We start from the raw sequence: 24,105 nt of genomic DNA on the forward strand, positions 1-24,105 counted from the left end.
TAAGTAGCTTGTATATGAAGCATTCTTGTTTTAAAAACAAAAACACTGGATTGATTTCCTTGCTTTGATGCCAATAATTAAGACAAACAGTTAACTGAAAAAGTTAAAAGCAAAACATATAAACCGATATCATTACTTAAAGCGGAGGTTCACCTTAAAAAACATCTATATACCATTACATCCAGCTCTATATGGCGCCTGCGCAGTCAGCTGTACACGGCAGGCTCAGGAGCCGTATAGAGCCGACTTGCAGGTCGGCTATTTACGGAAAACTGGTGACGCGCCTTATGCGCCAAGGGAAATTTTTCACCAGACGTCAATCATCTAACCTCTTAATAGGAACGCCCACTCCCGCGGGAGCCAGAACACGGAAGCCGGGGGGAAAATAACGATAAAACAGTATGTACGGCAAAAAACCCCCAAAAAAAACAGCATACTGTAGATGTCGGAAGTATGCTGGATGTAATGGTATATAATTGTTTTAGGGTGAACCTCCGCTTTAATGTAAAAGTAAAGTCTGGAAACATTAAGCTCCACCCTTGATCAATCAGAGCCCTTTCATGACCTGCTGCTGTTTCAGTGGAACTTTAGTCAGAAAATTAAGTCCTGCTAGATGACTTCAGGTCGGCCCCTTCTACAGGTATAGCTATGTAAACATTTATAAAAAGTGTCTATACTGTTTAAAATCCAGTAATACACTGTCTCACCCTGCTCTGCACATGCTCAGTTGCTCTCTATTTTTAGGCACTGCTGAGTTTGAAGAGCCCAATCTGCTGACAGCCTTAAAGCGGAATTAAACCCTCCTATTCTTTACAGCCAAGGAAGCTGCTTCTGTTTGATCTGCAAACTGCCATGGTGTTGATCAATTATGACACCAGCCATTTCATGGTTTGACAGTTTGGTTGACAGAACAAGCAAATATAAAGTTAGCAATTCCAGCATTCCAGGAATATATCTGTTTTTTTAAACCATTAAATCGATGGGTTTCGTTTCACTTTATGATTTACTGCTGTTCAGGGGCTTTGGGCTTCAGCAAAATGGTGGCCTCCGGCCAGAAGGAACAGGAGCCATGCTGGAGGCAATTTACAGCACACATTCATTTTGGTAGCATAGTTGTTAATAGTTAATGTGGAATGTATGCTCCTTGCTAAAGAACATGTTGTTTATGGGTAAAGTTCCATTTTCAGTAAAATACTTTTAGCAAGCCCAGCAACTTAGTGACTGGAATCAGTCTGGGGTGTAAAAAGGTGGTCAGCCAATCTGTTGATTAATGACTATGATTCCTGTACAATGGCTAAGCTCACAAAAGGGCCATATGCACTAAGTAAAAGTTCCGGATCTTCCTCTCTTTTCCAGGACAAAATTCCTTCCAAACGCCTTCCAGTCAAACGATGGAAATTCCATTATTCTAAAGTAAACTGGAATTTTGGAAAAAAATATCTCTAGATAAAATGAAAATGTAATAAAGTGTACACATAATATGAATAGAACACAAAAGTTGTGTCTTGGGTTACAAATTGGCTACTGCTTGAATATGAGATGTAACAACTGCTGCTTGTATGAAAACGAGTCTTTAATACACATCAGCGGTTTGATCGTTCTCCTGTAGTAGCGGACAATACGTATCTTCAGGACAGGTTAGAAACAAACTTCTCCGATTGCTGTTACAGTCCAAGTATTCCCAAGCTGGCCGTTCACCAGGGAACAATATTACAATTTAGAGAAGAGTCTGTACAATGTTTGTCTCCTTCTGTAAACATCAGCTAACAAGATAATTGTGCATTTCTCTAGAGTTGATACTTAAAACCACTCCTGAGTGATTACCTGTGAATAAAGAAGAGAGAGAAATTATTACGTCTATCAACCACATCATTCTCGCTCTATTTTGTGACAGTCATTTTTTTGGAGTGGTAAAAAAGGTAAACTCTTATTTGAAGAGATGCATTTAGAAGGAAGAGAATAGTTCCTTTCCGCCAAATACTAATATTTCAGTTTTTGGCAGTTGTCTGACTGTTTATATGGATTTTAATATTCTGGATAATATATCTGTTTTCTGTTCCCTTCCAGTACAGTGTATGTTTAGTGAAAAAGTATTTTCAGATGTTAGTTTTAGTGTTTACCGTTACAACTTTGCTCTTCAATTTAGTTGTAGTGAATATAGAAATTTGTAGAATCCTAGAGCAGGGGTTCTCAACCTTTTGAAGAACGAGGGCCACTTAACCACTTGGGATCCGCGCTATGGACGAAACAACGTGGCTGGCGCATCGCTGGGAAGCCGATGCGTGTGCCTGGCAGCCACGATGTCCGCCAGGTACCCGCGATCGGCGGTGACAGCAGGGACAAAAAAATCGCAGATCGCCGCCATTACTAGTAAAAAAAAAAATCATACATCTATCCCCTATTTTGTAGGCGCTATAACTTTTGCGCAAACCAATCAATATACGCTTATTGCGATTTTTTTAAACAAAAATATGTAAAAGAATACGTATCGGCCTAAACCGAGGGAAATTTTTATTTTTTGAAAAAAAAAATGGGATATTATTATAACAAAAAGTAAAAAATATTGTGGTTTCTTTTCATAATTTTCTGTCTTTTTATGTTTATAGCGCAAAAAATAAAATCAGTACGCTGATGTTTTTTTTTTTTTGCCGTACATACCGTTGTATCGCTATTTTCCCCGCCGGCTCCCGGGTAGTGGCTCCCGCGGGAGTGGGCGTTCCTATGCACAGGCTAAGTGATTGACGTGATGACAAAATCTTCCCCCCGGCGCATAAGGCGCGTCACAAGTTGCCAAAAGAAGCGCCGGCTCGCAGTTCGGCTTCTTTTGGCAAGTTTACACAGGCATTCCCTGAAATTGTGGCAAAATCGTGAGCAGTGTGAAAGGGGCCTCAATCTCAAAGTCGCAAGGTTTTCCCGTGTTTTTACTGCGACTTTGTTGCGTTTTTACTGCGTTTTTGCAGCAATTTTGTACAGGTCACCAATGTAAAAAGCAGAAATATGCCTGTAATCTGCCCCAAAGAAGCTCATATTCTTTTTTGAGCTTAAGATGTTTGTTAACCCTAAAAAAAAAAAAATATTCCTGGTCCCTTAAAGCAGATTATACAGCACAGTGCTTGTGCTGTGTAACCTGCCCCCTCTAAACTGTAAAAAAAAACTCCCTGAACCCTCCACTTTCCGTATCTGCTCTCTGTACTGACCACGAAAATCAGGGCTACTGAGAGCTGATCACTGTGTTCTGATTGCGTCCCTCCGTGATACACTGCTGTCCTCTCTGCTCTCCTCCTTTTAGCACTGTCTTCAGGTAGGTCACGTGACTCTCGGCCAGGTTTCCAGAGCTACTGCAGCAGAGGCTGAGCGGCCACGTGATCTCCCCCGCTGATGTCAGAGGGAGATCACCGCCCCTCCTACAGAAGTCATCCCTTGGATGTATACAGCGGCCTGAAGATCGGTGTAAAAATGTAAAAGCATGACCCTCAGATTTTTGCCCACGAAACAGACCATTACAAAAGCGTGGAAAATGCCGACTCGAGGAAGTAAAAAGTCAGGGGCATGGTAAGCTGGTCAATGAAAAACTAAATAACATGTGGATGACTGCATTGGCGCACTTGTGTTTCATCTAGCTTACTGGACCGCCATACACTCTTTTGAAAAATTAGTGTATGTTGCAATTTCAAGCATCTGTCTTCTATCTGATTACCTAACATTCCAATGTTTTCCAGATCAGTCATTCCTTATTTATAATTATGAACACTGCTCGATGTATATCTGCTGAGAGAATCTCTGATTTTGCATCTTTGTGTTATGTAAATATTGATATTAAAAGTGAAAGAAAATGTATAAGCTTAAAATAAAAACAAAATAAATGAACCCAAGAATATATATAGCTTATAGACATGTGCACAACAACGTTTTTTTTGTTTTGTTTCGTCTCGTTCCGTAGATTCATAAAGATTCATAATTTCGTAAGACGCAAGTTTTCCTATTCGGACCCGTTCGTATTTCGTAAGACGCAAGTTTTCCTATTCGGACCCGTTCGTATTTCGTAAGACGCAAGTTTTCCTATTCGGACCCGTTCATATTTTCCTAAAAGTTTTATTTTCGTTGATGCTAAATGATTCATAAATCTGTCTAATTTATTTTCGTGGATTCGAAATTCGTAATTTTGTTAGATAATAATTTACGTTTAATGGATTCGTAATTTTGTAAATACAATGCGGCGCGTTCATTCGCAATCTCGTATTTTAGTTTCATTTACAACACGCGGCTAATCCATATTAAGATAGACTTTCTCTTAAGCCCCGTACACACGGTCGGACTTTCTGCCAACAAACTTCAAAATGAGCGTTTTCCAAACACTGTCCAATGTGACTCACCACAAAAGAGATAAGCTGATTGGCTAAGATATTGAGTAAGATACATCACTCACTAACTACACTGCCCAGTGCCCATTCGAAAGAACAATTCGAATACACAAATTTACAAACAGACAAAGAAACAGATTTACAAAACACACAAATGAAAATACAAACATACGAATGAAAAAACGAATATACGAAATTACGAACAGACAAAGGATTTAAAATACGGAATGTAAATCGTTCGTTATAGATGTCATTTTCGTTCTTTTGCTGTTTCTGTGTTTCGTATTTTAGTACGTTTTTCCAATCGTACGTTCGTATTTTCGCTTGTTTGTTATTTTGCTCATTCGTAATTTTCGTATTTTAGTACTTTCAGCTATTTGGAGGTTCGAATTGATCCGAATGTACGAATACTAAGAAATTCGTACGAAAATCCATTTGTTACGAATGGGAACGCACATGTCTAATAGCTTACCTTTAGGGCCCATTTCGATCTTTGTATGTGGGAATAGGTGCATTTTTTGTAGTGTTAGGTAGATTTGTTGTCATGTGTCAATGTCTGTTTTGTTTCTACTCTGACGTTTGCTTTGATGAGCTTTGATAGGCGTTTTCAATGTGATCTTGAATGTTAAATTCTGGATAGAGGCAATACCCCTTGACCACAGCTTGTTAATACCTGTTCTCAATGCATCAACCCACATGTTATAGGTGAAGTGTTCTCTGACTGCACACCTTTATGGATCTTGCTTTGTGCACTGGTCCAAATCATTTGGTGGAGGGGGATTATTGTGTGGGTTTTTTTTTCAGGGGTTGAGCTTGGCCCCTAAATTCCAGTGAAGGGAACTCTTAAGGCCTCAGCATACCAAGATATTTTGGACAATTTCTTGCTCCCAACTGTGTGGGAAAAGTTTGGGGAAGTTTGGGGGCACAACGCAAGGTCCATGAAGACATGGATGAGTGAGTTTCGCGTGAAGAAACTTGACTGGCCTGCACTGACTCCTGACCTCCTTGAATTAGAGCGCAGACTGTGAGCCAGGCCTTCTCGTCCAACATCAGTGCCTGACCTCACAAATGCCTGAACCCTGACCCTGAACATTGGTTACAAAAAAAAAAAAAACTTTTAAAGTGTTTATTCTTAAATAAATTCCTTCCGTCTCCCCCGGCCTCCACCTAATCCCTTTTTTTGGTTGCTGTGATCTGGCTTCCTGTTAGAGGGTGGCTACGTTCAGGGATGGACTGGCCATTGGGACTACAGGGAATTTCCCGGTGGGCCGATGGCTCAGTGGGCCGGCTTCAGTGACAGCGGACTGCCGCCCCCCTTCGCTCCTCTGTCTCTCCCTCCCCGCAGCGCTCACCTAGGGGGAACAAAGAAGCAGGGGGAGGACCAGAGGAGCAGGGGGGACGACGATAGAGGAGCATGGGGGAGGGGACAGACAGCTGACTCAACAGCTATGGCCTGGGAGTTTCTCACTTCTGCCTAATCTTGTCCCATTAAGGGGGCACCGAACTGATTCTTTGCCATGGGTGAAATAATGTCTAGCTTCCCCACTGGTACTGCCTATAATAGTACCAGTACCAGCCGTTCTACTCTAATAGTAGAACGGCTAGTGGCTAGTGAAGGGGGGAGAGGGGGATGGGTGGCCGGTGGGGGGTGCGGGAGTTGTCCGGCCGCCATGGGAGAGACCCCTCTCCCCTCACTTCCACCCTGCCTGCGGGCCATTTATAACTGGTCCGCGGGCCGCAAATGGCCCACGGGCCGGTACTTTGAGACCACTGCACTAATCATTCCAAACAAACAGAAGCAAGGTGGAAAACTAGAGGTTCAGGAACTCAAGAAGAACATTACAAGGAGGCAGAGAAACAAATAAAGAAAAATTTTTCATGAAAAATTGATTACAAGGTCGTTAATTAGCTGATATGTATAGCTTAGTGGCACTTTAAAGCGGAGTTCCACCCATGTAAAAGTCAGCAGCTACAAAAAGTGTAGCTGCTGACTTTTAATAATCAGACACTCACATGTCTACCGGTCCAGTGATGCGGGCGTACAAAGCCCCGCTCCTCTCCGAGGCGCCGACATTCTAACTAGCTTCACAGCTGGGTGCGAGCTGCGGTGCGCGCTGTGAATGGCCAAGCAATCACCTGGGACCTTGACGTGCCCCAGAAGATTGCAGGGGGGGAGAGGTGAACTTCCTTCTGGCACCGCAAAGCCGGGGAGGAAGTGGGAGCTGGGTGTCCATAAAAACTGGGTATCTGCTCCCCCCCCCCCAAAAAAATGGCATGCCAAATGTGGCATGTCAGGGGGTCACCATCACTTAAAGCGGAAGTTCCATTTTTGGGTGGAACTCTGCATTAAGGTAGTGAAAGACTCAAGTTGCTAGCACATACCAAAAGGTGAAGTATTAGTTTTAGTAGACTGACTTCCACAAAATAAGCTTTCACAACACATTGGGGTTATTTTACTAAAGGCAAATAGACTGTGCACTTTGCAAGTTGCACTCTGCAAGAGCAGTTGCTTCAGAGCTCAGTAAATGAGCAGAAGCTCTGCTGACTTTCATCGTCCATCCTTGCACATGTATGGATATTCTTTGCAAAGTGAAGCTTCACCTCATTTACTAAGCTCTGGACTCTGCACTTTGCAAAGTGCGCAGTCTATTTAAAGTGGAGTTCCACCCATAAATATAACATTACATCAGTAGTTTTAAAAAAACTCATTAGTCTTTTAAGATTTTTTTTTATTTTTTTTAGATGCCTTCAAAGTGTTGTTGCTAGGCAGAATAGTTAATCTTCCCACTTCCTGCACCTAGGTGCTTAAGCTTCCTAACCTACACCGCACAGACTCCTGGGAATGTAGTGGGTGTAACTTTCCAGGAGTCTGTGCACTCCCCAGTCTCGAAGAATCATGTGACTTGGACAGTACAGGTGCTGAAACCTGATCTGAAACCTATTACTAAGCATGTGCGAGATCTGCAAGGCTGAAATCCAGGAAGTCATACAGTCTGGCTTCATGATGCCCACACTTAAGATGGCCCCAGTCAATTTCTATTTTATAAAGTGTCTAAATGCTGTAACAACCTAACAAAACGGACCTTAGTTTACAGACTAACTTTACTAGAATACATTAAGCTTGTGTATTACAGGGGTATTTATATATAAAAAGTGAAATTGTGGCCGGAACTCCGCTTTAAAGTAAATCAATCCCATAGTATCCTTTGCCAAGCATTTATTCATCAATGATTTAGGCATCGCTTTATAATAGTTTAGTCTTTTTACCACTCAGTAATATTTACCATATATACTTCTGGCTAAGGAGTCAGCTACACAAGATATTTGTAACTGCCAGTAAAATAATCCCAACTGCGTTGACATCAGTGTGCCGTGAGACAGAGTCTCAGCAATGAGTTAATATCATACTAACAACAGATGCAATACCTCCGATGCAGCTGAGCCCAAGCAAACAACAATATTATTTAGTGCTCCTGATTTCCCCATTTCATAAGGGCAGTTTAACAACAAAAATATATAAAATAAAAAGGTGCAATATTAAAAAAAAAAACATAAAAAAAGCTTTGAGTGCTCCCATCCATGATGGATCACAGATGTCCCAGTGCTTCCGCGTTGGATGGCCTAACAGTGGCGGGGTGCATGATTTTTCTGTAGTGCAGTAATAGTGCAGATAATCTGGAGGGATAAAGGAGCAGGGTCAAACATCCACCTAACATGCCACTGACCTGCGAATGGACACTGGCAGGCATCGACAATAAAGGGACCTTGTAGCTGTTGAACAATCCACCTCTCCCAGATAGTGTCACTGCAAGGCAATGATGTGGAGGAATCCCAAGGTTGGGCCGTAGAAAAACAAACAAACAAGCAAAATAAAGTGTATGGGAAAATGAAATAGAGGGTGAATGAGAGCTGCAGGATGGAAGAGCGCATAGCATGAGATAAATTAAAGGGCCAGTAAAGCTGACATCAACTGAGAAGATATAGTGGGCCATCACTAAATATACATAAACACATACTAGCTGCTGGCTATAGACAATGATAAATTGTCCGGGAATTTTTTTTTTTAAATTGTGCAGTGCATCTCCACAATATATGTACTTTGCCTTGTGTTTTGTCTCTCTAAAAAGCTGCAACTATAGAAAAATACTTGCCACAAATCCAGTGAGCTCCTAAATTCCTGCAGTGAGCTGAAAATCAGGGCAATGTCACTCATGAGGTATCTGCCCCAGGAACTCATAGAGGCATAGTGTGGGCGGCATTGATGCCAGAGTGTCTATACCAGACACTCTTATGCTGCGTACACACGGTCGGAATTTCCGACAAGAAAAGTTTGATGCAAGCTTTTGGTTGGAAATTCCAACCTTGTGTAGGCCCCATCAGACTCTTTCTGTCGGAATTTGACAGCTGGTTCTCAAATTTTCCGACGGGAAAAGTTCTTGTTGGAAATTCCGATCGTCTGGGTGCAATTCCGACAAGCAAAAAAAACACGCATGCTTGGAATCAAGTCGACGCATGCTTGGAATCATTGAACCTAATTTTTCTCGGCTCGTCGTAGTGTTGTACGTCACCATGTTCTTGACAGTCGGAATTTTGTGTGACCGTGTGTATGAAACACAAGTTTGAGCCAAAATTCAATTGGAAAAAAATCCACGGTTTTCTTGTCGGAATTTCCGATCGTGTATACGCGGCATTAGAGGACACTCCTTCCTCATACTGGACACTCTAACCTTATACCAGATCCTTTGTCCTAATACCGGACACTCTATCCTAATACTGGACACTCTTAGTGGATACTCCATCCTCATACTGGACACTCTGTCATAATACCGGACACTTCATCCTCATACCAGACACTCTTTCCTCATACCAGACATTCTGTCATAATACCGGACACTCATAGTGAACACTCCATCCTCATACTGGACACTCTGTTCCCAAACCAGATGCTTTGTCCTAATACCAGGCACTCTATCCTAATACTGGACACTCTTAGTGGACACTCCATCCTCATACTGGACACTCTGTTCCCATACCAGATGCTTTGTCCTAATACCGGACACTCTATCCTAATACTGGACACTCTTAGGCCGCGTACACACGGTCGGACAAAACCGATGAGAATGGACCGAGGTTCAGTTTCATCGGTCCAAACCGACCGTGTGTATAGCCCATCGGTCTGTTGTCCTTCGGTCCAAAATTTTAAAACATGCTTTAAAATCGAACCGATGGCCCGCTGCCCGATCGGTCCAAACCGATGGTTAGTACAGAAAGCATCGGTTCAAAACCCACGCATGCTCAGAATCAATTCGACGCATGCTTGGAAGCATTGAACTTCGTTTTATTCAGCACGTCAGTTTTTGGAACGATGGTGTGTACGCACATCAGACCATCAGGCCACTTCAGCGGTGAACCGATGAAAATGGCCCGTCGGACCATTCTCATTGGTTTGGAACGACCGTGTGTACGCGGCCTTAGTGGATACTCCATCCTCATACTGGACACTCTGTTATAATACCGTACACTCCATCCTCATACCAGACACTCTTTCCTCATACCGGACATTCTGTCATAATACCGGACACTCATAGTAGACACTCTGTTCCTCATAACAAACACTCTTTTCTCATATCAGACACTCTGTCATAATACCGGACACTCATAGTGGACACTCCATCCTCATACTGGACACTCTGTTTCCATACCAGACACTTTGTCCTAATACCGGACACTATGTCCTAATACTGGACACTCTTAGTGGATACTCCATCCTCATAACAGACACTCTTTCCTCATACCGGACATTCTGTCATAATACCGGACACTCATAGCAGACACTCTGTCCTCATACTGGACACTCTGTTCCCATACCAGACACACTGTCCTAATACCGGACACTCTATCCTAATACTGGACACTCTTAGTGGATACTCCATCCTCATAACAGACACTCTTTCCTCATATCGGACACTGTCATAATACTGGACAATCATAGTGGACACTCCATCCTCATACTGGATACTCTGTTTCCATACCAGATACTTTGTCCTAATACTGGACACTATTAGCTGGATTCAGGTAGGGGCGCGCATCTTTGTGGCGGCGTAGCGTATTTACACTACGCCGCCATAAGTTAGATAGGCAAGTACTGTATTCACAAAGTACTTGCCTCCTAACTTACGGCGGCGTAGCGTAAATGTGGCCGGCGTAAGTGCGCCTAATTCAAATGAGGATGGGGGGCGTGTTTTATGTTAATTACTCGTGACCCGACATGATTGACGTTTTTTACGAACGGCGCATGCGCCGTCCGTGTACATATCCCAGTGTGCATTGCGCCAAAGTACGCCGCAAGGACGTATTGGTTTCGACGTGGAACGTAAATTATGTCCAGCCCTATTCACGGACGACTTACGCAAACGGCGTAAAATTTTCAAATTTCGACGCGGGAACGACGGCCATACTTAACATTGACTAGTCCAGCTATTTGATGGAATAACTTTACGCCTGAAAATGCCTTACGTAAACGGCATATTTTTACTGCGACGGGCGCACGTACGTTCGTGAATAGGCGCATCTAGTGATTTACATATTCTACGACAAACTCAATGGAAGCGCCACCTAGCGGCCAGCCTAAATATTGCACCCTAAGATACGACGGCGCAGGCTGTCGTATCTTAGCTAGGTTTAAGTGTATCTCAGTTTGAGAATACACTTAAACTTAGGATGGCGCAGATTCCGAGTTAGGTCGGCGTATCTACTGATACGCCGGCCTAACTCTTTCTGAATCTAGCTATATGTCCTAATATTGGACATTTTTAGTGGATACTCCATCCTCATATTGGTCACTCTGTCATAATACCAGACACTCCATCCTCATACCAGACACTCTTTCCTCATACCGGACATTCTGTCATTCTGTCATAATCCGAACACTCATAGTGAACACTCCATCCTCATACTGGACACTTTCATAATACCGGACACTCAATCCTCATACCGGATATTCTGTCATAATACCGGACACTCATAGCAGACACTCCACCCTCATACTGGACACTCTATTCCCATACCAGACACTGTCCTAATACCGGACACTCTATCCTAATACTGGACACTCTTAGTGGATACTCCATCCTCATACCAGACACTCTTTCCTCATACCGGACACTCTGTCATAATACTGGACACTCATAGTGGACACTCCATCCTCATACTGGACACTCTGTTTCCCTACCAGACACTTTGTCCTAATACTGGGCACTCTTAGCGGATACTCCATCCCCACACTGGATACTCTGTTCCCATACCAGAGACTTTGTCCTAATACTATACCTCATACTGGACACTCTATCCTGATATTGGACAATCTGTCCTCATACCAGACATTCCATCTGGAGTGTATGTTTAGCTCTGTGTATGTTCAGCCCTCAGGTCACAAAGGGACATTAGTTGTTATGGCAGGCACCTGCACTATAACAATTAATGATAATGTACAGCCCAGCTTCTTCCTAGCAACCAAAGAAGCTATGCAGCCTAGGCTGTCAGCGTCATTGTAGCGAGTGGCCAGTGACAAAATGGACAGCAAAAATAACGATCTTGGTCGGTATCCTGGCCAATGTTGACTCTGCTTTTCTGAAATCCCAAGCAGTTTGGTCAGCCCTGCCATTTAGTTGTCTCTTGATGGACTACAGAACACCTGAAGCCTCGTACACATGACCGAGGAACTCGACGGGCGAAACACATAGTTTTCCTCGTCGAGTTCCTTGTTAGGCTGTCGAGGAACTCAACAAGGCAAGTTTCTCTATTCCCGTCGAGGAAAAAGAAGACATGCTCTCTTTTTGGCTCGACGGGATCCTCGACAGTTTCCTCGTGGAAAAATTTACACACGACCGGTTTCCTCGGCAAAAAAAAAATCCCAGCAAGTTTCTTGCTGGTTTGGCCGAGAAACTCGGTCGTGTGTACGAGGCTGACCCTTATGTTAAGGATAGGAAGAAGTTATGTAGCCCAGTGGAGGAGAACTAAGAAGGGTGGACAACAATGACTGGAATTTCATTACAGTAGAGACAGCATTATTGGCTCACTACAGAAAGATAGGAGCTCACCAGATTTCTGGCAGATCAACCAGTATTTTTCTGTACTACTAGCCTTTTAAAGAGAAATAAACATAGGAAATATCTGTGTATTGCAGAGATGTACTGAATATGTTTTTAATGTTGCCCAGATATACACTTTAAATAGAGTAAGTTTAGATGTAGCTGAACAACTAGAAGAAACTAACAATGTATCAGCTTAAAGTACACCAGTCAGGAACAAAATGTTTAAGTGCTCATTGCTGGCCACCTTTTAAAAATGCTATTTGCCTGGCTGTATCTAGCTTGAATACTTCTGAGAACAGTTACACAGCAAATGAGAAAGAAAAGTCCAAATTCCTGATTTCTAAGCTCGTGCCAGAACGGTGACTTAGTGAGCATGGACATCAACACATCAATATGACATGCTGATAATAAGCACTTTATGACAGGTGTACTTTAAGATTAGTCACACATTTATTTTGGCCACAGAAACTTCCCAACATGCTGTTTGTTAATTCAACATACAGTATTTTAAGAGAAAGCATTACGAATATCTGTAGCTTCATGCAGATTTCAGTGAGAGTTAGACTCATGATGGGTCTGGACCAGAACCACTTGTCTCAAGATTGATTTCACCCTCTAGCAAGGTGACCCGCATGTGACCAACTCTCATTAAAACCTAAAGAGTAAAGTATTGTATCTCTTGAATCGATAAAGTTAGGAGTTTAAGTGATACCCTTAATAAACACACTTAAACTGAATACAGACTGACTGCTCTCAATGTCTTCATGGTAAACTTGCATCTATATTACTGCTGCTTCACGTCCATCTGTAACTGTATTCACATTATTGTGATGTTTATTTCACTTCTGCTTCTCCCAACCTCTGGATATATGGCCCCAAACCCTGGGCCTCTTTTATTCAACCATACCAAATACACCCATCACCATTTACTTTCTGGCAGTGGCCGAAAATCCAATTTATTTTCCATTCCTCATCTTCCCAAAACCAGCCTCTTCTTCTCCCCTGCCCTCTAGAATGCTCGCTATGTCTGCAACAAACTCATCTCTGTTCAGTTTTTCCAACTTCATCATTAAAAAAGATGTTGCCCACACACCATCGTTTTTGAAAAATGATGAACAAAGCGCGGTGACGTACAACACGTACGACGGCACTCTGAAGGGGAAGTTCTATTCGCCTTTGGGCTGCTTTTAGCTGATTCCTTGTTAGGAAAAGACGATTCGCGCTTTTTTTACAACACGAAAAACGACATTTTAAAAAACGACGTTAAAAAATGCAGCATGTTCGAATTTTTTTTTTGTAGTTTTTCAGAAGCCAAAAAACAATGTGAAGCCCACACACGATGATTTTAAATGACGTTTTTAAAAACGACATTTTTTTTAATGCCGAAAAACAACCATGTGTACGCGGCATCAGTCTAACCTGCTCATTTGACCCAAAGCAATGGGTAAATGCTTCTAATCCTGTTCCTCTCTCTGATCGCTAACTTATTAGTTTCGCTCTCTCCCTGTCTTCCACCACCTCTCCCTCCAACTACCTAACAATTACCCCTAGAAAACTTCACCACTTCAACCCTTCTCTTCTCTATTCTGCTACTGACCACTATGACAAAATCTCACCCCTGTCCTGCCCCAATCTAGCCCCTTCTGTCTACAATACAGTAGATCCCTATCTTTGGTCCTGGGTGAGCTCGCCCCCCTCACTACACACAGAATCAGGCCCCGACTCCTACAACCCTCGCAAACAGATGACACCAGAAGTCTCAAAAAACATAGCCTTGTTCTTGAACATCTGTGGCGAAAGACTCACAAAGACTTCAACCAATATAAATCTGCCTTCCAAAAATACAATTCTTGCCTACACTGCCAAGCAGACCTACTGTATTTTATCACTCTCACTCTCAGTAACACCTTCTCATCCAGTCCCTGTCAACTCTTCTCTACCTTTAACTCTATACTTTGTCCTCCACTGCCTCCACCCTATAACTCACTCACTGCCCAGGAGATTGCCAATCACTTAAAAAATAAGATTGATTCAATTTGTGATGACATCTCCACTCTACAGATATCCCCCCACTTAACACCCTATGTTCACAGGTACAATCAATACTTCCCTTATTCAACCATGCTACTATAGATGAAGTTGCTAAACTTATTTCCAAACGCCCACCTAACAACCTGTCCCCTGGACCCTGTTCCCTCTAAAATACTGTAAACACCCTCTGATCATATCTTACACTCTCTAACCCACATCTTCAATCTCTCCCTCTCTTCTGGCATCTTCCCTAACTCTTTAAAACATGCACTAGTCCCCACCAAACTTAAAAAACCTTCCTTGGACCTCACCAATCTTAACAACCTAAGCCCCATCTCTTTGCTCCCCTTTACTTCAAACTCCTTGAATGACTGATCTACAACCAGTGGCCACTTCATTAAGAATAACCTTCTTGATCCCCTTCAGTCTGAATTTTGCCCTCAAAACTCCACAGCAACTGTTCTCCTAAATGTCACAAATGATTTACTAACAGCAAAAAACAATGGACACTATTCTGTACTCCTACTTTTGGACCTTTTGGCTGCCTTTGGTACAGTTGACCACCTCCTCCTCCAAAAAAAAACAACACTTTACTACTTTGGTCTCCATGACTGCACTCTTCATTGGCTCTCATCCTATCTATCCCACTATACCTTCAGTGTCACTTACAATTCTACTTCCTCCTCCCCTCTTCCTTTCTCCCTTGGGGTCCCCCGAGGGATCGCTCCTATTCTCAATTTATACCTCCTCCCTGGGTCAGCTGATAGTCTACCATGGCTTTCAATATCATTTATACACTGACGACTACCAGCTCTACCTCTCTACCCCTCAGCTCACAAAATCAGTCTCCTCACTCATCACTAATTTACTGATCAACATATCAGCCTTGATGTCACACCACTTTCTCAATCTCAACCTGTCCAAAACCATGCTCATAATATTTCCTTCCCCAAGTGCCCTTCCCCTGACTTCTCTGAAAAGATCAATGGCACAATCATCAACCCATCCCCACATGCCAGGGTTATAGGTGTAGTCCTGGATTATGAAGCCTCCTTTCGGCCCTACATCCAATCACTTCTCCAAAGCTTGCCGCCCCAACCTCCACAACATCTCCAAAATACTCCCCTTCCTAACCAATGACAACACAAAGCTCCTAGCCCACTCCCTGGTTATCTCTCGCCTTGACTACTGCAACACCCTCCTCATTGGCTTATCCTTACATAGGCTATCCCATATTCAGTCCATCATAAAATGCTGCTGCCAGACTCATCCACCTTACAAACCCCTCTATTGGCTGCCACTCAACAAATTAAATTCAAAATACTAACAATAACTTACAAAGCCTTCCACAACTTGGCCCCAAGATACATCACTAACCTAGTCTTAAAATACCAACCAAATATTTCTCTTTGTTCCTTCCAAAACCTCCTGCTCTCTAGTTCCTTTGTCACCTACTCCCATGCGCCTCTCCTATCTTTTGGAATTCCCTACCCCAATATGGCTGACTATCTCCTACTCTATCCACTTTTAAGCATTCCCTGAAAGGTTTTCTCTTCAGAGAAGCCTATCCTGCTTCCACCTAACAACTGTACTTTTTTTCAGCTCATCCCCCACAGTTATTACCTTTTGTATCACTTGACCCTCCCTCCTAGATTGTAAACTCTAACGAGCAGGGCCCTCTGATTCCTCCTGTATTGAATAGTATTGTAACTGTACTGTCTGCCCTCATATTGTAAAGCACTGCACACACAGTTGGTGCTATATACTGTAAATCCTGCATAATAATAAGTTAAAATTAAAGATGCACGCTTTTGGGATGCGTTAGATTTCTTCTTTAGGCTATAAACTTGACATACAGGCTTTATAAAGCTTGAAGACATGATCTAAGACATCTTGAACGTTTGCATCTTTACACTTTTACATTAACAGGATCTGGTGCTTTAAATGGGCTTTGACGCCCATTGTAGGTAAGAGTTGGTCCAGATTGTGCAGCAATATGATTGGCTGCACAGTGTGGCTGTCATCAGGAGCACATCCCACCGCCTCTCAATTGTGAGCTGTTTGTGAAAGCTGGATCACAGTTTTGCCTGTATTAAATCTGCCCTGCAACTGCATATGTGTCTAAAGGAGTTAATAACTCAAAAACTTGATACCTAAGTTAGCCAATAAAGAGTATCCCTTAAACTCCAATGTTTTTATATATAATTGGATAATACATATTTTATTCCAATTGCTAATTTAAATATATACATGCAATGGAGAGCAAAGAGCATTGAATAGATTTAAAGCATGCTGGGAAACATCTGGGCATAAAAACATTCAGAAAGTCGTCTCAGGCTGATAAATGTGACAATCCTTTCACCGTACATTCACTGTATTTTTGGGATTAGAAGGATAAAATACAGCGGCTGTAAGGTATTTGGTAGATCACAACACAGAGCTATTGTAAGCTTGGAAAGGATAATTCTCCATACTACAGCAGGATTTTTTACAAAGCTTTTTAACTTTAGTGGCCCTTTAAAAAGGAATAAAACCAAGCTATGAATTTCATGTTTTGATTCCATAAAATAATGTAGCAAAAATGCTGAATGTAAGCCACAAAACATATCACTATTTAAGAGCAGAACTCTTTCCTGGGTGAGCAGCCTTCTCTAATGTGTACAGAAAAATATCAGTAATTACCTTTTATTGGAAGAGATATTAGAGGTAACATAATGAAACGATTATGGGTAACTAGCTTAATTCTTCCTGTTATAACAAAATATACTGCACTACAGTGAAAAAAGAAGGTTGGAGGATTTAAAGTTGTTTTATTATACCAAAGAAAAATGTATCTTAAATAAAAGTTGAAGGCTTCTAGATTTTACAACAGAACAATGCAGTTGTGGAGTCTGAGCATGTGCAGCTGCACAAAGCAACAGCAAAGCAGAACAAAGTCACCTACCTGTTTCCATACAAGGAAATAACTACCCAAATTTGCTGAACTCCATGAACATTTGGCATGGTCCATGGATATTAATTAAGACATGAAAAGCGTTACATTTCTGGCGTTATTCCCTCTTTTGAATGCATTGTGCCAAATTCATGAAGCATTTGTGATACTTTTGGTTCTGACAGCAACTCAGGCACCAAATTCACATAGTTCTACAATGCACCACTTTAAATTTGTGTTGCACTGAATGTGCCAAATTTAAAGACCTAACTAAGACCAACTCTCTTTTGATATACCGAACGGAAAGTTGGCTCAGATTTTGCGAAAGTGTCTCACGTTCATTCTAAAAGTGGTGCAGCATGAGCCAAATACAAGTACAAGTTCTAGACGGGTACATGAATTTGGCACATTCTTCACCACTTTTAGAAGAGAGATACTTTCGTAAAATCTTCCTGCATCAGTCTTTAGAAATTCCAGGGAATAAAGTATCTTCATAATACAAATTCTAAAAAAGCAAACGGCAACAAACTTTGGCAGACAAATTGTCACCAAAATGTTTTACAATCCATTCACACGTCTCCGAGACCCATGCAGCCTTTCTCAAGCAGGGTTCTGTAGAAGCTTAGGCCCAGATTCACAGCGGAGATACGACGGAGTATCTCAGATACTCCGTCGTATCTCTCAGAGTATCTATGCGACTGATTCATAGAATCAGTTACGCATAGATAGCCCTTAGATCCGACAGGTGTAATTGTTTTACACTGTCGGATCTTAGGATGCAATACCGCGGCCGCCGCTGGGTGGAGTTCGCGTCGTATTCCAGCGTCGGGTATGCAAATTAGCAGTTACGGCGATCCACGATGGATTTTCGCATTCGGTACGTCGTCGCTAGTATAGTTTCTCATCGCAATTTTAGTCGTCGTTTGACCTACCCTAACTTTACACAGCACACGTATGTGCTGTATAAAGTATGGCCGTCGTTCCCGCGTCGAAATTTAAAAATTGTTTCTTCTTGCGTAAGCCGTCCGGGAATACGAAAGTACGCTACGCACGTCGCCATTCGAAAAAATCACGTCACTTCACGCAAAGCACAGCGGGAGTTTCAAAACAGAGCATGCGCAGTAGGTCCAGCGCGGGAGCCCGCCTAATTTAAATGGCACACCCCCCTTTGAATTACGTGGGCTTACGCCAGAGGCCGCCGGTGTAAGTTTTCACGCAAGTGCTTGGTGAATCAGGCACTTGCGATGAAAACTTGCGGCGGTGTAACGTATCTACGATACGTTACGGCGCCGCAGTTCTACGTGAATCTGGCCCTTAGGGTTCTACTTGAGGTTGCTAGGGGTACCTTGAAGAATAAACAATTTCTGACTTTTACCACTGACACCAATTATCTTTTCAGTCACATGTAAGAGGACATTCCTCCCACTGATCTAAGAGGACCCTTCGTCCACTGGTCAACAATTTAAAGTAGCATTTCACTGATCACTAATGTAACAGGGACTATACTGAGTAACAGGTTTAGGGGGAACTACACCAACTCCCAATGGATATGGACTCTTATTCACTGACTATCAATGTGAGTGACATTTCTCCACTGACCACCAATTTCAGGGAACACTATAGTTTTTGCTGTCTGGCTTTCTTTTCTGGTTATATTATTATTATTTTGTATTACATTTTATTATTATTGCAGAGATTAATTTTGTTATGGAAAAGGGAGTAGCCGCTCCAGGTGGGAACCCAGCTATGACTAAGCACTAGTTTCAGGGCGAAACGCGTCAGTGGTCTGGTTTTATTTTATGTTGCTGTGACTTGTAGTGCTGTCCTTTTTTTAATAAAGGCTACAACTTGTTCAGAGTGTGGCTCTCCAGAAACTATTTTTGTTCCTGCCTCATTAATTTTGTTATATAACGGTTTCAAATATGCAAAGTATGCCACACGACTACTTATTTTCTTTATTCTTATCTTCGAACTTACTTTTCATGTTAATGTACCCTGTTCTGGGGATATTGTAATTGTCAGTAGGGGTTGATTAGGAAAGGTTTTCAGCTTCATTCAAGGAGAGGGTTAAAGTGGAGGTTCACCCTAAAAACAAATTTTTAACATTAGACTAAGCATAGTAAGGGCATTTACTTTCGGCAGGTCTTTTTTTTTTCTCCGTACATACCTTTTAATTTCTGATTTGGTCCAGGGCTTCCGCGTTCTGATGACTCCGGGACTGGGCGTTCATATCCCTGCCTCAGGGTTCCGATGACTGCGGGACTGGGTGTTCCTATCCTTCATTTCGATGATTGGCGGCTTGTGAAACAGGTGACCTGTCGCACAACGCGCGTCACCAGATTTCTGGAAATAGCCGAGCTGCAAGACGGCACTATACGGCGCCTGCGCCCACTGTGTAGAGCTGACTGCGCAGGAGCCGTATAATGCCGACTCGCAGCTCGGCTATTTCCCGACATCTGGTCGGGCCGGAAGCCCTGGACAAAAACAGAATACAAAGGTATGTACGGAGAAAAAAAAATTACCTGCCAAAAGTAAATGCCCTTACTATGCTGGCTCTGCTAGATTTAATGTTTATTTTTTTTTTTGGGTGAACCCCCGCTTTAAGTGTTAGGATCAGCTTAAAGGGGTTGTAAAGGTTCGTTTTTTTTTCTAAATAGGTTACTTTAAGCTAGTGCATTACATTTTCCTTTGATTTCCCTTCTAAATGTTTTTTTTTCTTTGTTTTCTTTGTCTGAATTTCTCACTTCCTGTTCCTCCTCAGTAAAGTGTTCAGTAAGCTGTTCTGACTGACTTTCCACTGCTCGGATGATGGTGGAAAGCTTACTGAGGAGAAACAGGAAGTAAGAAATTCAAACAAAGAAAAAAACATTTAGAAGGGAAATTGAAGGAAAAAGGTAAATGAACCAAGAATGCACTAGCTTAAAGGAACCAATTTAGAAAATAAAAGACAAACCTTTACAACCCCTTTAATGGGTTATTCTAAAGTAAGGATCATGATAAGGGGAAACATGTTTGTTTTCACCACTGGACATTGCCAGCTTGGGGTTCTAGGCACTGAAGCTACTGTACCATAGTTTGAGCCAGACTGGTGAATATGGCAAACTCTCCCTTTTTAGTTCTCATCTTCTTTCTTTTAGTTTGCATACACAGGCATCCTAGAATCATTTGGGAAGCATATAATGATTCTTCCTTGTATCCTTCATCCTACCCCCCCCCCCCCCCAAGTCAGGAAACAGACTAAGCTAATGCAGACACAGGGACATGTACACTCACTATGTAGTGATGCCATAGAATCGGAATGACGGTCCTGGAGCCTGTACATTTAGTACTCCAATGCAGCTCCTATATGTTCACTCTCACACATTCCCTTTATATATAGCAAGAGGGCACATAAAACATTAGTAACTTTGCAGCTAAAACATTGCTTTTTTTTATCATTAAAGCCAAGTCTATGTAACATGTAAATATCATTGTTATTGATAATGGTAACCTTTTAATGAAGTATATTAGGTTACCCATTGGGTTACCTCTGGTATCTTACCTAATAGATATTTACAATGGTGTATGGACAGACTGGTAATTGGCACCTTCTAAAAGCTTACCATTTTGTACAAAGTGTACTTATGTCACATACTGATATACTGTTAGCATACTGCAGCTTATTACAGTGAAGACAGAGCCTTTCACATTGGTCCCTGTTACAGAGGAGCTTACAATCTATTGCTCTTGCCAAACACACATTCTATTGCTATGAAACTTAATGGAAGCAAATACATAATGAGCAAAATTAGAGGAAACCATAGCACAATGACATATGGACTTGCACTATATAGTGAGTGACCCTGGAAGGAATGAACCCAGGACTTCAGTGACCATACACATTCAAATAAGAGCTAACAGTGGCTTGTGAAATTAATGGAAGATAATTGTTCCACTTGCAGAAGAAGACTAACAAATAATTAGCTGCTGTGGAGTGCAAAGTCCCTTCTTTATAGTGGCACTTTGTTGACCTTTTGCCCATAAACAATAGACCTGTTGGGAAGAAACAAATGCATCATTCGTTTACCTCTTGCATTTCCTAGTGTTTGTGTATCCAAGTCATCATCAATGAACTCCTCTCCTTGGATGATGTTCTGTGTGTCCTCGCTGTGGTTCACAGGACTTGTCATCTCCTGCTCCTTCTCATTGTGCATTTGAGCATAGACATTCCTGCCGGGCATTTTCCTGCGTTGGGCACAAAGACAAAGTTTATCCATCAAGTGTGAATATTAGTGCCACTTGTAAACTTGGAGCTGCTTATCCATAAAATGAATAAAGTCAAGTGTGTCCCTGAATGACCCTCTCCACCTCCTGTTCCCACCCCTTTTTTTTTTTGGCTTAGCTGTTAAAAAAACCCTCAAATTTCCCAACCAACATAATGGTCTTAAATGTATAGGGGACAAGCTCTGCCCAGAAGTTAGTATGGGCCTGAACTCAAAAAGCAAAGGTTAGGTAGGGAAAATCTAGAAATGTAAATAATGCCTAAGCTGTACCCGGAAAAATCTACCTTTTGTGTTCAATTTCCCTTAAAAATATCGAAGCAGTTCCTGTACCTACAGCCATCTGTAGTATGATAATGATATCTAAGGCACTGCTGCTTATGACTGACTAGATTCACAATATATGAAGCAAGATTTGGTGATGTCACTACTCTGCTGCTCACTGTTCTCTTTGCTGGAGTGGAAGCTGTATTGCAGTGCAAGAATCTCTCTGCTTCTGCTCCATTCATTCTGTAGATTTCCATTTTTGTCCTGCTGTTTGATCATTCCCTTGAAAAAACAAAGCCCTGTGCCTCTACTAAGATGACAGTCTCTACACAGAGAAACAGTACAAAACAAGTCAGTAATGGGAAAAAGACACGCTGCAGGGAGACAACAGGCAATACTGGTGACTAGTCATTTGTCCACTACTTGTCTTTTTTGGGCACAACTTTCACAGTTCACACGCTCTTTAATGTTGCATTTTAAAATACATAAAATTCCTCAATAATAAAATACAGCTTGGACCGTGCCTACCTTCTATAATCGTTCAAAGTCATTACATTTTTGAAACACAGTCTGCACTTTGCTTATTTTTATCATTACATAACAGGATTAAAATCTTGTGCAATAAATATGACTCTTCAAAATTAATACTGGTCAGAAAGCAAAATACAAAATGTCCAGAAAATGCCCAGTTCCTAACCTTGTAATGTTTTAATAAATCTCTCCCTCATTGCTTTATGATACCTTATAAAATACTAGGTGCTTCACATACAAAGGTTAGTGATACAATTCACAAACATGTCCTATTGTCCAGCTACTGAAAGTAGACAGAATGGGGCAGATCCTGCATGTGAGATACGCTACGCTGCTGTAACTTACTTTTTAAACCTTTGAATCCACAAAGAATTCGCGCCGTAAGTTACGGCGGCGTAGTTTATCTCTCGTGGCGTAACAGCACGTAATTCAAATCGGCGAGTAGGGGGCGTGTTTCATTTAAATGAAGCGCGTCCCCGCGCCGAACGAACTGCGCATGCGCCGCCCCTAAATTTCCCGCCGTGCATTGCGCTAAATGACGTCGCAAGGACGTCATTGTTTTGACGTGGACGTAAATTACGTCCAGCCCCATTCACGGACGACTTAAGCAAACAAAATAAAATATTTTCAAATTCGACGCGGGAACGACGGTCATACTTAACATTGCGTACGCCACCAAATAGCAGCTTTAACTATACGCCGAAAAAAGCCGAACGGAAACCACGTAAAAGAATGCCACGGCCGCTCGTACGTTCGTGGATCATCGGAAATAGCTCATTTGCATACTCGACGCGGAATACGACGGGAACGCCACCTAGCGGACGCCGAAGAATTGCATCTAAGATCCGAAGGCGTACGAAGACGTAAGCCTGTCGGATCTAACCCAGATGCCATCGTATCTTGTTTTGAGGATTCAAAAGAAAGATACGACGCGGGAAATTTGAAAGTACACCGGCGTATCAGTAGATACGCCGGCGTACTCTCTTTGTGGATCTGCCCCAATGGCTATAGGTTTGGATTTAGTTCTATAAATGGTAAATTTGCTAATGGCCACTTTCTTCGATGTTGAATGCACATTAAACCATATAGTTTAATGCACATTAAACCATATAGTTAATTTATAATACACAGTTTTATATATATATATATATATATATATATATATATATATATATATATATATATATATATATATATATATATATATATATATATATATATATATATAAATTTGCTTCAAAGTGTAAAGTGTGCAATAGGCGTATAGCGTAGGCGTAGGCGTATTGTGTAAAATATTTCACTTTTCCAAAGCATTATTTTTTTAAGTATTTTACTATTAATATTTCTAAATGTTTAATTTCTATACATCCTCATTAATAATTCCTTTAACATCTTACAAATAACTTTTAATACAGAATGCTACTAAGCTTCAATGTGTACTGTGCATGCTGGGCTATGTAAGAAAAGAAATCAGAATCTGAGGTCAAGCTATTCAGTTTTCTATTCTTGCCACAACAAAAACAGTGAAACACCAGGCTCGACCTTAACAACTATTGCCTGCAGAAGTGTAAATTACAAAATATTGTTTTCCTCTGAACTTAATATATAAATAAGGATGAATCCCTGTTAAA

The 24,105-nt window shown here is 41.7% G+C and overlaps 1 protein-coding gene across 2 annotated transcripts in view; it reads right to left on the reverse strand.

Annotated features, from left to right (window-relative positions):
• Positions 1-846: 846 nt before the first annotated feature.
• Positions 847-24,105, reverse strand: part of SORCS2 (sortilin related VPS10 domain containing receptor 2) — a 1,216,738-nt gene continuing 1,193,479 nt past the window's right edge. The window contains exons 26-28 of one of the 2 annotated variants that reach the window (XM_040335380.1): positions 21,484-21,641; positions 8,087-8,166; positions 847-1,824 (exon numbers count right to left, since the gene is read on the reverse strand). In XM_040335380.1, the coding sequence (XP_040191314.1) occupies positions 1,801-1,824; positions 8,087-8,166; positions 21,484-21,641 (262 nt within the window). In that variant the 3' untranslated portion in view covers positions 847-1,800. The remainder of the gene's footprint in view (positions 1,825-8,086; positions 8,167-21,483; positions 21,642-24,105) is intronic. The other variant, XM_040335381.1, reaches the window with a different exon arrangement.

Source organism: Rana temporaria, chromosome 1 (assembly GCF_905171775.1).
Source record: "Rana temporaria chromosome 1, aRanTem1.1, whole genome shotgun sequence".
In the NCBI taxonomy this organism is placed as follows: Eukaryota; Metazoa; Chordata; class Amphibia; order Anura; family Ranidae; genus Rana; species Rana temporaria.